General features: G+C 42.3%; 1 protein-coding gene across 3 annotated transcripts in view; it reads right to left on the reverse strand.

Annotated features, from left to right (window-relative positions):
* LOC102510161 (ubiquitin-conjugating enzyme E2 E2) overlaps positions 1–13,951 on the reverse strand; it is a 326,227-nt gene extending 312,276 nt beyond the window's left edge. Inside the window, exons 1-2 of one of the 3 annotated variants that reach the window (XM_032488639.1) lie at positions 13,797–13,951; positions 8,476–8,659 (exon numbers count right to left, since the gene is read on the reverse strand). In XM_032488639.1, coding sequence (XP_032344530.1) covers positions 8,476–8,651 — 176 coding nt within the window. In that variant the 5' untranslated portion in view covers positions 8,652–8,659; positions 13,797–13,951. Of the gene's footprint in view, positions 1–8,475; positions 8,660–13,603; positions 13,766–13,796 lie in introns of those variants that run through there. The other 2 variants (XM_032488643.1, XM_032488654.1) reach the window with 2 other exon arrangements.
* Between the last annotated feature and the right edge of the window lie 724 nt (positions 13,952–14,675).

The following is a 14,675-nucleotide window of genomic DNA, read 5'->3' on the forward strand; positions in this document are numbered from 1 at the left end:
TAGGTCAGCTCTCATCTCAGCAAGTGAGTTTACCAATTCTACTTGGTTCTTCTTTGTAGCTTCTATTTCATTTTTGACATATTTTATATCTCTAAACACTATTTCTTTTAGTTCGTTCAGTACTTTGATCACTCCTTTTTTGAAATCCTGATCTAGCAGGGCATCAATGTCTATTTCCTTGATTGTGCTTTCAGGAAATTTCTCTTGATCTTTTAATTGGGAGTGGTTCCTCTGCTTCTTCATATTGCTCATATCTCTCTGGCACTGTGGCTTAAGGAGTATCAGTTATCTAGTTCTCCTGGAGACGCTGTGCTCTTAATGATTTTATTGAGAGGTCTTTGTGTCTTCGCCCTATTTCGCAAACTCAGCTTGCTGTTTCCAGAGGCCCTCTGTTGGAGCCCTCTTCTGTGCTGCTCCCAGTGGCTGTCGGCTAGCAGATCATGCCCCCTCCCAACACTGGGTCAGGTGCTGAGCTCTTATCCAGTGGGGGGGGCGAGTCACTCCCCCTCCCAATGCTGCAGTCAGATGCTGCAGTTGGGGGAGGCAGGTGGGCGGATCGTGCCCCCTCCCAGCACCGTGGTCAGGTGCTGCATTCCTGCCAGGAAAGCGGGTTGCCGACCACCCTTTCCCGGCGCTGGTCACTCCACTGCTCTGTGCAGCTGCCTGCTCCGCCTCGGGACGGCATTCTGAAGGTGGGCTCGGGGAAGACTGCGGACCGGCCCCGCCTCTGCTCCATGCCAAATCTCAGCTCGTTTGTCTTGGCGGGGCGAGTTCTCTTAGGTGCCAGGGCAGAACGATTCTATCTGCCTCCAGCTGTAGACAAGTCTGAGTCCTGCCTAGGAGGTTGTGGAGCCCCCGGGTGCAGATTCAGGTCTTGGCCCCGCCCCCACCGAGGCGCTGCACACAGGAGAATATGGCAGCTGTGGCTGAGCCCCGCCTCTCTTCTCACGAGAAGTGCCAGTAACGGCGGCGCAGGTCTGAGGAGACAAAGGCTATGGCGCCCCTCCCCCTAGGGCACATCAGCCGTGTTGCTTTGCTTTTTTGCAATTTATGGGGGACCGAGGTTGCTCTGCTCCATTTCCCCTCCCAGCCACGGCACACAGCACCCTGCAGTCCCCGGGGGCCACCTCAGTGCAGCTGCCCCCGTCCTCCATCCAGCTCAGGCCACCTGCCCCAGCCCCAGCTGTGGGCCCACTTCTCGGGCTGGGTGTTGCGGGGACCCTTTGTGCCCATTTAACTCAGTTCTGTTGGTCAAGGGGTGCTCGGGGCAGATCTGAGCCTTGGAGGTTCCCCCTCCGTCCCACTGGCCTCTCCGTTGGAGAAGGGGGTACCCAGCGAAAGAGCGCCAGTCCTCCTTTGCTGCTCCCTCCCCGCAGGATCAGTCCCGCACTGTTTTGGTTTTTCTTCTTTCTTTTTTCCTTTTTTCCTACCAGATTTTTGGCGTCTTTGTCTTTCGGAGAGGGCGATGTTCTGTCGGAGTCCAGCAGGTGCTCTGGTTGGCTGAGTAGGTCCGTAGATGTGAGTTTTGGTGTATTTGTGGAAGAGGGTGAGCTACAAGCGTCCTTCTACTCCGCCATCTTGCTTCTCCCTTAACCGTAGGCTTTCTAAAACTAAATTTTTTTTTTAATTCTCAAAGCCATTTCTTCTCCTTTGCCTTGGTTTTAAACTATTAGACTTAACAGCTGGCTGCCTGCTCTCTGGTAGTTATCGGTATTATATGGATGACAGTTAAGTAAAGTACCATAAAAAACAAGACTCTGAACAAAAAAAATTCTCAAACAACTTCATTCTATGTCTTTTTCAAGACAACAAACAAAGCTGTCAGAATTGGTGCGACTCCTCCAGGATGACTGGCCCCAACTTCCCAAATGAACTGCATGCTACAGATCTAATTTTCACCTCTCAACACGATGATTCAAGGCTGGGGAGACATAACGAAGCAGAGCAAGACTAACAGATGTAAAGCCCCCCAAAAATCTTCATTTTAATTCTGCTAATTTAGAGTTCTTGGGGGAAAAGACTGCTCACACCTGCTTTCTCTCTAGGCCTCAGTTTTCTGCCCTATGAAATGAAGAGGCTAACTAGGATAAATTCCATGATCTCTTATTTTTAAAACATTAGCTTTCCTTCTAATACGGGTGATAAGATGTGTTAATATGCATATGAGGTACATATGGCACACAATTAAATAAGGTGGGGCACAGGTTTTGCCACAGGTGGGACAAAAAGGAATAAATAGCAAAGAGAAGGGGGTGGTCACCAATGGATGAGAAATTTCAGTGTGCTTCTGGAAGACAAAGCAGGTGGTGTAAATCAAGCAGGCTGAGATGGTCAAGAGGAGCTGCAGACATACACGGACATAAAGACACATCATTCAAGGGAAAAAAGACAGAAATCCCAAAAGAAAAACACCTGTATGAGAAAACTACAGATCAAATAGGAAAGAAACTAAAATCTGAAATAAGTTTAATAAAGTAACAGACATTAAGGGATTGAAAAAAGAGATTTGATCTATTTTGCCTAAATGCCAAGACTCATTGGGTGGCTGTGCGATCATGACATTGGACTTGCAGGAAATCCAATCCTAACACCCTGTTGGGTAAATCTACAGATAATTTATTGGTCTTCTACTTACAGATAAAGCACAGAAGACAGGTTGTAGTTGCAGTACACAATATATATGTTATTAACCTTGAAGATGCAAAGTTAAGTGTGGCTAACAGAAACCAACTAAAAATGGACAGGGGATGGTTGTGAGTAGATGGAAAGAACAAAAGTGTTAATATCCCCACTTTACAAAGTAGGGAGCCAAGGAATACCGCTGAAATTTGAAGGAATAATTAATAGCGGCTTACATATATAGACTAAATAGTTTAGAAAGACAATCAGTACTCTCTCGTTTTTTTTTTTTTTTTAAAGAAATGTAACTATCCTTGACTGGGAAGAGGGAAAAGAAAGGAAGAGCAGGCAAATAAACTACATCCTCAAATTTCACAGCAAGGAGTCAAAGGATATAATTTAGGTTAACAATTCCACAAGCAGGTTTAAGTATATTATTTAGCCTTATGTAGAAAAACCATTAGAAAGACAAACCAGAGATGGCCAAGAGGGAATGGAATTGGGATAGGGAGAGTGTTTCAACAGAAAACTGTTGCTTTCCATTAAAAAATGTTTCTGTGCTATTTAATTTGTTGCCAGAAACATGAATAATTTTGATATACTGTTTTTAAACTAAGGGGACCAAAGGACAGGCATTCAAAAGAGATTGCTTAAACTGTCAAATAAAACTATTTTTAACATAAAAGAACTTCTTTGGGATTTTCAAATGACTCATCTTGCTTTATGCTTATACTGTCCCTTCTGGTTTAAAAAACTGATGTCATAATTTTGTCACAGAATTCTATAATGAAACTTGAAACCCCTCCAGATGTCTATAATTCTAAATCTAATTATTCAATACAAAAAGCAATTTACTGATAAACTTGACAATTCTGAGCAGCAAGTCAATATATTACAATATATTTTGAGTCACCTGCTACCAAAGAACAGCTGTATTTCTCCTGAAAGAAAAGATTATACTAAGAATTGCTATTTAAACGGTTGCAAGATGTCCTGCTGTTTTCAATGACAGCAATTCAATTCTATCTCAAAAGTTGTGATCATGTTATGTATTAAGTTTCTCAGTCTTGACACGTGGAGTAAGGAAGATAGCTATTTCAGGCAACGTCCCTTAGGGCGAGGAAAAATGAAAAAGCATCAATAATTCACACTTACAGTGTACCTTTTACATGATGATCTTAGGCTATTAGAATTGAATTAAATAAATCTCTCAGAATTCTCTAAGTATTACTGTTTTATCAGTCCCCACTTAAAAGATAAGGAAACTAAGGCTAGTTACTATACACAGGTAAGGTGAAAAGACAAGCAATTATCTTGCTAAGTCAAACAGACAGACCTCTCTCTTTTCAGATCTTTTAAGACAAAATTATTTCTTTACACATAAATCAACTAGACAATTGCCTAAATTTCCAATTTCTGTCCCGCAGTGCCACTTCTTTAGTTATTCTGACACAGAAGTCAGCAACCACACAAAGTTCCCGAGACAACAAGTCAGAAGCAAAACACAGACTAAATCTCAGTTTGGAAGACTTCACCTAATACCTTAAATGTTCCAGGAATGGTTAAGTACTGCATGTGACTGTCACCTACTCAAAAGAAAGAGGAGTTGGGGACAGGGGGCAATCATCACTCATTCAGACTTCACTGAAGAGTACGGTACCAAAATTAGACACAAATGGAGAAGATATGAAGCACTCATTTTAACATCAACATACTGGATTAATGGTTCAGAAAAATGAAGCAGTGTAGAGGTACTGACATGTTTAGAACACAAACACTTATTAGGTTAAATAAATTCAGTAACTCACTCAGGACCAAGTAGAACATGAATAGACAGACATAGGGATTCACAAAGCTGTTTTCTCAACAGTTATTTTTTAAAAAACCCTGCATCCACTTAGATGACTTCCTGTATTCCTCTACGGTCCTCATTCCTCAGTTACCCAAGGACTTCTATTCTAACCAATTCAATCAACTAGCCAACACCCTCCAAAATGAACTCATTCTCAAGAAGAAAACATCATGTAACTAATTACCAAAACTTTTTAAAGCTCAAAGTAGTCTCTGAATTAATCTAGAAAACACATAGCCACCACAAATAATAAACATAGAGTTTAATTCTGAATGGTGATATATACCACGTAGCTGTGATTCTAAAAACCACTGATTTTTAAGACACCCTCGATTAATGATTGTGCATATCAACTGTAAGATGCATCTTGATTTCAGGAACAGTAAAAAGTTTCTAAATGCACATTCAGAATCAAGAAAAAACAGTAATTACAAAAGATCTATAAAGAATACTACTTCATTCTCATGTGGAAAACAGTTAGATGAGGCCATATAATAAAATGTTCACGCTGGAATACACTGAGATCAACCTTTCGACCCAACAAAAATTTAGTTTAAAAATCAAGTGTCATTCCCACAACAGTATTACATTGTGTCCAAAAAATCACAATGTCTACTCTGAACAAAAGTAATATGGTACAAATATGATTTAAAGTTCGCATTCACAGGTGTGTCAACCTGTGGAAAAAGCAGTAGAGTCAATTCAATGAAGAGCTCAAAATAAATGTTTTACTGAATTGACTAGTCCATTTAACAGAATCATCAGAATTTGCCATTGCAGACATAATTCAACTACAAATATAACAAAAAGAAATATATATAACAAATATAATCAGATATACAGCAAACATAACAAAAATGATACAGACATTTTCAGGAGAACATATCTTGATAAGAGCATGCCAATTTTTAAAGAAACAAATTCATGCCAAAGAAGAGCAAAAATGCATCAAAGAAGTAACTATAATCTCCCTCTTAACTCCAAAAGACAGAAATTAATTCATACCATTGTTTAAATAAAATAACCACTTAGTATTTTCTGTATCCAACATTACTTTTCTGTAACATCTTAAAAGTCAGATTTTTTTAAAGAAAACATGTTTCTACATCTAATATTAAGTCTACAATTATAGCACATTTCATGTAATTGAACATTTATGTGCAAAGTACTTTTCTTTAGTTACTACAAAATGTATATAATTATAGCATTTGAGTTTTTCTAGTTTAACAAATAGCATTAAGTCCCCAAAGGTTAACATATACCTCATTTCCCTAAAGTTTATCAAATGGACTTGAAAAATATTGTAGACTTATAGCATCTGTGTATGAAACCTTACTATGTGCCAAATAATGCTTTAGCACATTCAGTCCTCACAACAGCCCTGTGAATATGGGACTATTATGTCTCCATTTTACAGAAGAGAAAACTGAGGCTTAGAAACGTTAAAGTATGTATCTAAGATCACAGAGTGACTAAATGCCAGACCCTAGAATCCAACCTGGATCCTGTCTCTAGAGTCCAAGCTCTGCATTGCTACTGATTAACTTTCTCCTACAAAATGACACTATTTGGAAAAGACATCTCATCTGCATAAAAATCAATTTTCAATAAAAGTAAGTTAGAATTTTATTTTGAAACTACTTCTAACTTTGAATCTTGGGAACAGGTCAGTAGTGGGATTCTAATATCCATGGAAGATTCAACCCCTCCTCAAGGCTCTATGACAACTAGTCAATAAATACGGTGACCCTACTCTTCTAGGCACTGCAGATATAGTGGTGAATTGAAAAGATGTAAGCCGCTGCCCTCATGATTCCCATTTTTTCCCTAAGTTGTTAGAACTTAAGCAGAGATGAGGGAAAAAACCAACTTCACTGTCAACTAAATTGGGGGAAGGGAATTTTGTCACTTAGAAAATTAGCAGTGAAGCAGCATTTTTATATTTAAAACAAATAGTAAATGACTAAGTCACTTCAGACACTCACCCATAAACCACCCAGAGACCTTCCAGAGGAAGGTCATGCATCACAGTTTGAAAGTCCGAGATGCAGAAGAATAAATCTGCGCATGGAGGGATTTTTTCCAGCTAGGAAGCAATCCAAAAGATACTTCTCTCTTTCACCAATGCAGTGATACCAACTTCTACTATCTGCCAACCGGGCACCATCCTGGGTCGTTCACAACCCATCTCAAAACTAAGTTTTACCCTTTTTAAAGAGGGAGGGGGGAGGAAAACTAGGTTTGAACATATAAACTATACTTTGTCACACTGTAGGAAAATGAAAATGAAGTAAAAAATGACACAGGTACTTGAAAAAATTCATGCAATCCTCACTTTTACACACTACTCAGATCATTCTCTTTCATGGCAGAATTTGGTCTTTGCCACATTACCCAACAAATATGATTTTAAGGTATTTATGGTGGTGCTCCCAGCCAGGGGAAAAGGCAGGACCTCACAAAGGCAGACAGGAGTCTGTTAACTTACAGTCACAGGAGAGCGGAGCACAGCCCCAGCAGAAGCACTTTCCAAACCCTACTCCCCACAGACCTGGCCAGCCACCCTCTCCCTTTCCTGACAACTGAAGAGGCCCAAAGAAAACCCTCACTGTCAGAAGCTGAAGACTGAATTAGACTCATTTACACGGGCCGCAACCTGTACTTGAATGTCTCTTACCCTCCCACACCTAGCCTCCCTTCTTTCATCTAAATGTCATATTTTCTCCATCCCCACCTTCCTTATCCGCTCTAACTCCACCCCCATGTCCCAGCAGCACGTCACTTTGTGTTGTGGCCAGGCAGCAGAGAGACTGGTCCACCAACTGAGGCCTTTTGGATTTGTGGTGTGACAGCAGAAACAAACTGAACCCTTTCTCCCATGCTAGCATGTTCGCGTACAGAGGTTCACAGGTTTAAAGTTCAAGGCTATCTGACTTTCACACAACTCCTTCCACAGAGGTCAGGGATCAGCAATACACTTCCTAGAAAGGGAAACTGACTATCCCAGCCCCTTGGGATGGGTTGCCGACCACTCACCATCACTCCAACATTTCCCCCTAGAAAGTCATGCCCCCAGGAGGCCTCAGAAGGTTCTTCCCAGTGCTGTGGACTAACTAGGCCATAGAGAAACAAAGTGTACTAGGCCATATGGTTTATGATCTTCAGGACAGGTTCCCCTAATCCACACTATCCAGTGAAGTACAAAGCTATCATTCAATATTCAGACATTCCACTACGCCTAAAATTTACAGGCTGCTTTTATTTACACTTCCTATTTCATATAAAAAAAGGTATTAAAACAAAACAAGAACAGTACATCACAGGACCAGGAAAGACTCTACTAAATTCAATTCACCTTTAAATTATTTACCAAGAGATACTCTCTACTGTAACAATATGAAAGCAGATTCCCTCTGCTGAGTCCAATGGCATGCCAATCATCAAAAGCAACTGATGTGGTAATAGAGAATCATTCAAATATCTTCCTTCCAGATCTGCCTATTCTCTGGAGAAAAAGAAAACCTGTATCAAGAACGAATCACTGCCTAATATAATGAAACCAAGATGCATTTGTTGCTAACTCCAGCATTTCTCACTTTACTAACAGCAAATAGTAGAAAATACACTATCACTCAGTAACTATTTCAACAGATTCCCACTCTCTATTCTATGTTACTGAACAGAATAAAATACTAACGGTCAAGGAACTATAAATCGAATCATCACACTTTCATATGCATTTTTCTGCACGTGCTCACTTAACAATAATACATTAACACGCACACTATGGATACGTGCTTTATAAATCTGCCACGTTGTTTAACTGACAAGATCATATTGCGTACAATTAAAACCATGAAAAAGAAATAATCCTGAAGAAGAAAGAAAAGTCCATAAACTTCATGGTCCACATCCCAGAAAAATGATCAAATGCAAGAGAAACACAGAACTTAAAAGATGACAAATTGATACTAAAAACAGAAAGGTTACAATAACTGTGGTACCTTTTAGCACTAGTTGACAATTTAGCAGCTGTTTTGCTGGATATTTTCCCCTCCTTTTTCTTGGGCTGAACTTGTTCTCTTTCTGGTTCTTGCTGGACACTTTCACGCTGGTCTCCATCAGAACTTCCTCCACTAGTACTCGGACTGTCATCAACTCTTGGTGCCTCAGTGGACATTTTAGATCCTGGATTAAAGAGTCAAAAATCACATATTCAGTTGTGGGAGGACTACAGTAAGGTACCTTGAGAACACAGAGAAAGTGAATCTTAGAGTGGAACAAGTAAAGTTACTATAAAATGAATGGTTGGTTATTTACAAAACAGCTTTGGGAGTTGCCAAAACTTTTCTTTCATCCGATGAATTCAAAATGTACTGAGAAGAGAAATGGAAACATATACAATTATACTCAAAATGTTCATAGCAACATTCTTCATAGAGCCGAAAAGAGGGGACAACTCAACTATCCACTAACTGATGAGCAGAGGAACCAAACGTGTTACGTCCAAACAATGGAATATTACTTAGCCATATAAAGGAATGACATACAGTATCTACATGGTGCAAAATGGATGGACTTTGAAAACATTATATGTGAAAGAAGCCTGTCACAAAGGACCACAAACTGCCTGATTCCTATTTATACGAAATGATCAGAATAGGAAAATCCACAGAGACAGAAAAGTCAATTAGTGATTGGGAGGGGCTAGAAGTGAAGGAAAAATGGGGAAGGACTGCAAATAAGTAAGTACAAAGTTTCCTTCTGGGGTGATGAAAATGTTCTTAAATTAGACATCGGTAATGTTGCACAACTCTAAAATAGTCTAAAAACCACTGCATTTTAAAAGAGTGGATTTTCATAGTTTATGAATTACATGTCAATAAAGCTGTTACCGAAAAAAAAAAAAAATCTAGGGCCTCCTCTCCACCAGGCACTGTTCTAGGCCCTCTGGTCTCACAAGCATGAGAAAGTTGGTCTAGTGGGTAAGCCAACTTGCTAAGTGCTGTGACAGAGGTTAGGAAAAACAGTCACAGGAACAGGGAAATGGGAGACACTTCTGCATCAATATTAAATGAATATATCCTCGGACTAGGCTAAGGTTAAAATTCTCTAAACCAGTCAATTGTTTTAAGCAACCTTTGTGATAACAGAAGAACACAGAGGCCTCCACGATTCTAAATAAAAACTGAATTGTATGATGGTGTCAGCACTGATCCAGCAATATGCTAAGCAACCACGTTTCACAAGAGATGAAGACTGTGTGCAGACACTGGAGGATTCCTTGTTTTTTCCCCACAGAAAATATCCCTCAAGGCTTTCAAATCCCTTTTGCTCTGAGTTCATGCTCCGCGAGCAACTCTGATGACCAACTCAATTTCCTCACTACCTTGATATGTAGGTAGCTGTTATGACCTAGATAACACCCAAACGAATTGCAGTTTTCTCTTCTTGACTGTCATTCTATCATAATCAATTTCTGAGTTTGACTACAATGAACACATCCCTTGTGACCCAGCTAGCATGGAGTGTACTGACAAATCCAAAAACAAACGGACAAACCGATGCCCAGACTCTCACCACGTTACTGTCACCTCATAACCACTTGAGCACAGTGTGGCCACCTCCTGAGGCATCTCTTCTTTAAAAGATAAAACCGCCTTCAAGGTGTGACCTTTAAAAATCATAGATAAATGGAACAAATTCCTTTAGGAAAAGATACCATATTACTCTTAATCAAATTGGACTTGAAATATCAAGAATAAGAATATGTAAAAGATACCTCAAATAAAGCACTGTTCTTACTACTACGATCAGTCCAAATGTATAGCTAGTTGACAATGATTATTAAAATTCATCATCACCAAAGATTTAACTTGTAGCTTGCTCTAAATCGAAGTGACTTCATAACACAGACCTCTAAGTGACTGAAATTTTTTATGGTAAGACAAACCAAAACGCACTGCAAGAGAACGGAAGAACCCAGGAGCACAGAGGGGTGAACAATCAATAGAAAATACTGAATACCTTCAATGAGACATCACACAAAACACACTATCACCACCCCTCACACCTTCAACAGCTCCCTTCTCCCACGCCAAATAAAAATAGGTCTGTCCAGGCAGCTCCGAAACATGCAGGGAAATCTGACTGCTCTTCTACCTATCCTGTAAATGGAGAGCATCAGTCTCCACAGCTGTGACATCTTTTACGAGCACTAAAGTCACTTAATAGAATACTGAAATTTTACATCAGTATGTTTCACATCTAGCTCTAACAGTCCTAACATATATCTTGCTTTTTTTTTCATTTTTATTCCACTTAAATTTTTATCCTTGGATTTAACACTGATTTTTTTTTCAGATTACTCCTTTCAGTTAAAATATATCAGAAGTTTCAAACCTTATTAAGTATGTACATAAGAGCATGTCGGAGCAGATGTGCACTGGAGTAAGAAAGAGAACAGTACTCAGGCAAAGGCACTCAGATACAGCAAAATGCTGCTGGCAATATTTTGAGAAATGTGAAATGATTGAGAAATCATTTTATACATCTTAAACCTGAAGTAATCCATTATATAAAAAATAGTTGGAAACCTAAATCAAAAATCTTTTTTACTGAAGCTCCAGCTTCAGTTTTAATAAACTATGCCTCTAGAATTTCAGTTGAATATTACGTTATAGAGGTACACATTCTTCTTAATATTCTTATGTGTGTTTACATCATCTCCAATAACGCTGAGTATATACAATTACTTGAAAGACTACTCAATATAATCCGAACCATAATCTAAAGCACAAATTTCATGAATCCCTCCAGATTATCAGAAGACTATAATTAGTCTCACTAGAGAATTGTTGAAAATACCCAAATAGATGTATAATCTTTACAGCTTCACAATAAAGAAAAAAAGTCTATTTCCACTTTTGACCTGAGATACTTTATTTCATCCAAATTCTAACCTACAAGTGATAAATTTCCCTGAGGCCACTAATAACCACCATAGAAACTTTTAGAAACAAAGTTTTCATATCTTTTTCAAATATCAACAGTAAGAGAAATTTCTGTTGGTTTTGTTTTTTGAATGCCTGGTTACAGTAAAACTTATTTCACTACATAAGTGGCAACTAATTTTTATGAAGAAAAAGTCTATAAGCATTTTAATTAGTTATGATTAGTGTTTTGTCTCTCTGAAGTACAAATGAATAAAAATTCCTGAATTAAAACTCTCTAAATGTTATCTTTTAAATCAGCATTTTAAAATTATCTTCTAAGATTAATTCTTAAATAGCTAATTTGATCCAATTATTTAATCTAGAGTAAAGATGACCTTGAATCACACATTTATAAGCATAGAGCTACTCTTCCATAGTTCCAAAGATACTAAGACACTTAAACTTATATTTTTACTTTGTACTCAAAGTAAAACTTGGTTTCTAAACATTAAATATTGAAATAAACTTTCCTCAAATACATGTTTTATTAAGAGTTTAGACATTGTTCCCTTTTCAACACACAAATTACCTAACCCTGTATTAGCTTTGTACAATTACGTTGTAATTACAGTCCTGGAAATTACCAACATGCGAAATGAAACTCACAAGTTCCATAAAAATGAAACGATTTGGTTATAAATATTACCGATACCATAAAAGCAACTAGAGTCACTCCATAAATCCGGATTACTGTCTAGATAAGCCTTATAACTGTGTCGTATGGTATAAAACTGCAAAGGCAAGTGTTCGTTTGAGCTTTGACAACAGGAAAACACTTAACTCTCTCATCTGATTTTTTGTCATTTGTCTTCCCACTCACGTTTCTAAACTTTTCTAAAACGTAAAACAAAATAATTTATATTATATTCAGAATACCTAGCAATAAGCAGCTTTTAACTTACCTGCAAAGATATTTATGCAGGAAATAATATTGGAACACCTAAGTTTTGAGGAAAAGGTTCTCTGTCCTGGGGGGGAGCACCTTTCTGTAATGGGATATGACAATATGGGAAAACCCTCCGTCATCAGCACCAACCCACATACAAAACTCTGAAGAGCCAAAGAGGATCCAAACTGCGTAAACACAAATATTTAGGTTCCCGAGGTCCAGAGTGAATTATCACATATTCAGAAACATACTTTTTTAAGAATCAGGGATAAAAAACTAAGAACTTTAAATCCTTCTGAAAAGCGAGATACTCTTAAGGTAAACCCTAGCATTTCCTTTTGTACTTTAAAATAAAAATATTTGAGGGGACTCTCAAGAATACACAATGCAAAACGATGAATCTCGAAAACATGCAAATAGGTCTAACAGCCACCGAGCACAGGATGATGTCTTTCTAAAGCGGCCTTAATTTCCTTAAGGGAAGATGGATTGGACATTTCTGGTTGGTCGTGAGAAAAAAAAAAAAAAAAACCACAAGAAGCTACGCTTTATCTTCATTAGAAATGGTAAAGGGCAAAAGGATCAAAACATTAAGAGAGGAGAGAGGGGGAGAGGGAGGGGGAGTGGGGGGAGGAATCCAGTTTCAAACCAGGCCAGTGGGGGCTGCAGAGAAGAGACCAGAGAAAAATGGGCTTCGGCTCCAAACTGTGACAAGCGCTGGGCTTCACAAAAGACCAAGACAACACACACTCCACACCGGGGGACACACCAACACACCCCACAAGGTCTCTTGGGCGGTCCACGGGGGTGCGGCGGCGCAGGGGAGCCAGACCCGGCACTCGCCCGGAGAGACACCATGTGCAGCAATTATGCAATTAGGGAAAATAGCAAAAGATCAAGCCGGGCACTTTCCACCGTGACATTTATCCTGTACTTTTGCGAAGACTTAGTTCCAGGATGCGGCTGGGAGAGGCAAGGGGCTTGGGAGGGTGGCGAAGGATGGGGAACCGAGAACGGAAGGGGGTTGAAGATGGGCCGGGAGGGGAGAGGCAGAAGGGGGGTGGATGGGGAGGAGGGGGAGGGGTGGAAAGGGCGAGAAACCGGGGCAGGAGGCTCGAGGGAGGGGGCGCGGGGAGAGGGGCACGCGGGGAGCGGGGAGGGACCCGGGGCGCCAGCGGCGTAAGCGGAGACCTGCGGCGCTGAGGGGAGCGGGCCGAGGCGGGGGCACCGGCGCGGCCCGGCGAGTACCTGAGGGAGGGGCGTCCGCGCAGGTCGCGGGCTCGAGCCCAAGCCCGAGGAGAGAGGGCTGCGGAGGCGCGGGGGGAAGGAGCGCCGAGGAGGCCCCGGGGACGAGCTGTCCTCGCGGACCGTCCAGTCACCGAAACCGGACCCGCGCACCGGACCGCCCGGCCACGCCTGTCCCCGCCGCGCGCGGACTCACCCCCGGCGCCGCCGCCGCCGCCCCCGGCCGTTCCAGCTCCGGCTCCCGAGGCTGCTGCCCGCGGCTGCTGCGGTGGCCGCCCCTGAGTCCTGGAAAGTGAAGCCACCGCCTCCGTGAGCCACCTCTGCCGCCGCCGCCGCCGCCCGGCCGTCCGCGCGCGCGCCCGCGACTGCGCGTGCCCGCGCGCCCGCCCGGGAGAGACCGCGAGAGCGCGAGCCCCACGTCGGCCCGCCGCGCCGCGCCGCGCCTCCCCGCTCCGCCCCTCCTCCTCGGGCGCGCGGCCGCGAGGGGGCGGGGGCGGGCGCGCGCACGGCGGGTGCCCCGAGGCTGGGCGAGGGGGCGGGGAGGCGGCGCGGAAAAGTAAAGTGACAACCGAGTCCCGCGAGCGGGCAGGGCCGGGGGCGGGCGAGGGGCGTCCCACGGAGAAGGAGCGGTCGGGACCGGGAGAGGGGAGGGAAACGGAGGCTGCCGGGCCGGCTGGAGGGAGGGGACGCGGGGACCTTGACGGGCACGCGCGTTAAAGGGAAACGCTGGCTGGGGGTGGGAGTTGCCCGAAGACTGAGCGGGGGCGGCGTTTCACCCCCGGCCACTGCAGCCCTGGCTTCATACTGGCCTCGAAGCTTTCTCCAAATGGCTACAGGACTGACCCTATTGACTCACGAAGCAAAACTCGGACGCGTGGTGTCCACATGCACCCAGGATGGGAAAACTTCGCGGTGGCCTGGAAAGTTCGCCCAGGCTACACTCCTCATCCGACATTGCAGCACGAAGGTCCTTCTGCCTTTGGGCGCGCCCAGGCCCAGAATGTACCCCGCGAGCCAAGACTTAAGGTCATTCAACCCTGGGATACTGAGGAGAGAGTGGAGGTAGGGGCAGAGG

The sequence above is a fragment of the Camelus ferus genome, chromosome 1 (assembly GCF_009834535.1).
Source record: "Camelus ferus isolate YT-003-E chromosome 1, BCGSAC_Cfer_1.0, whole genome shotgun sequence".
Classification (NCBI taxonomy): Eukaryota; Metazoa; Chordata; class Mammalia; order Artiodactyla; family Camelidae; genus Camelus; species Camelus ferus.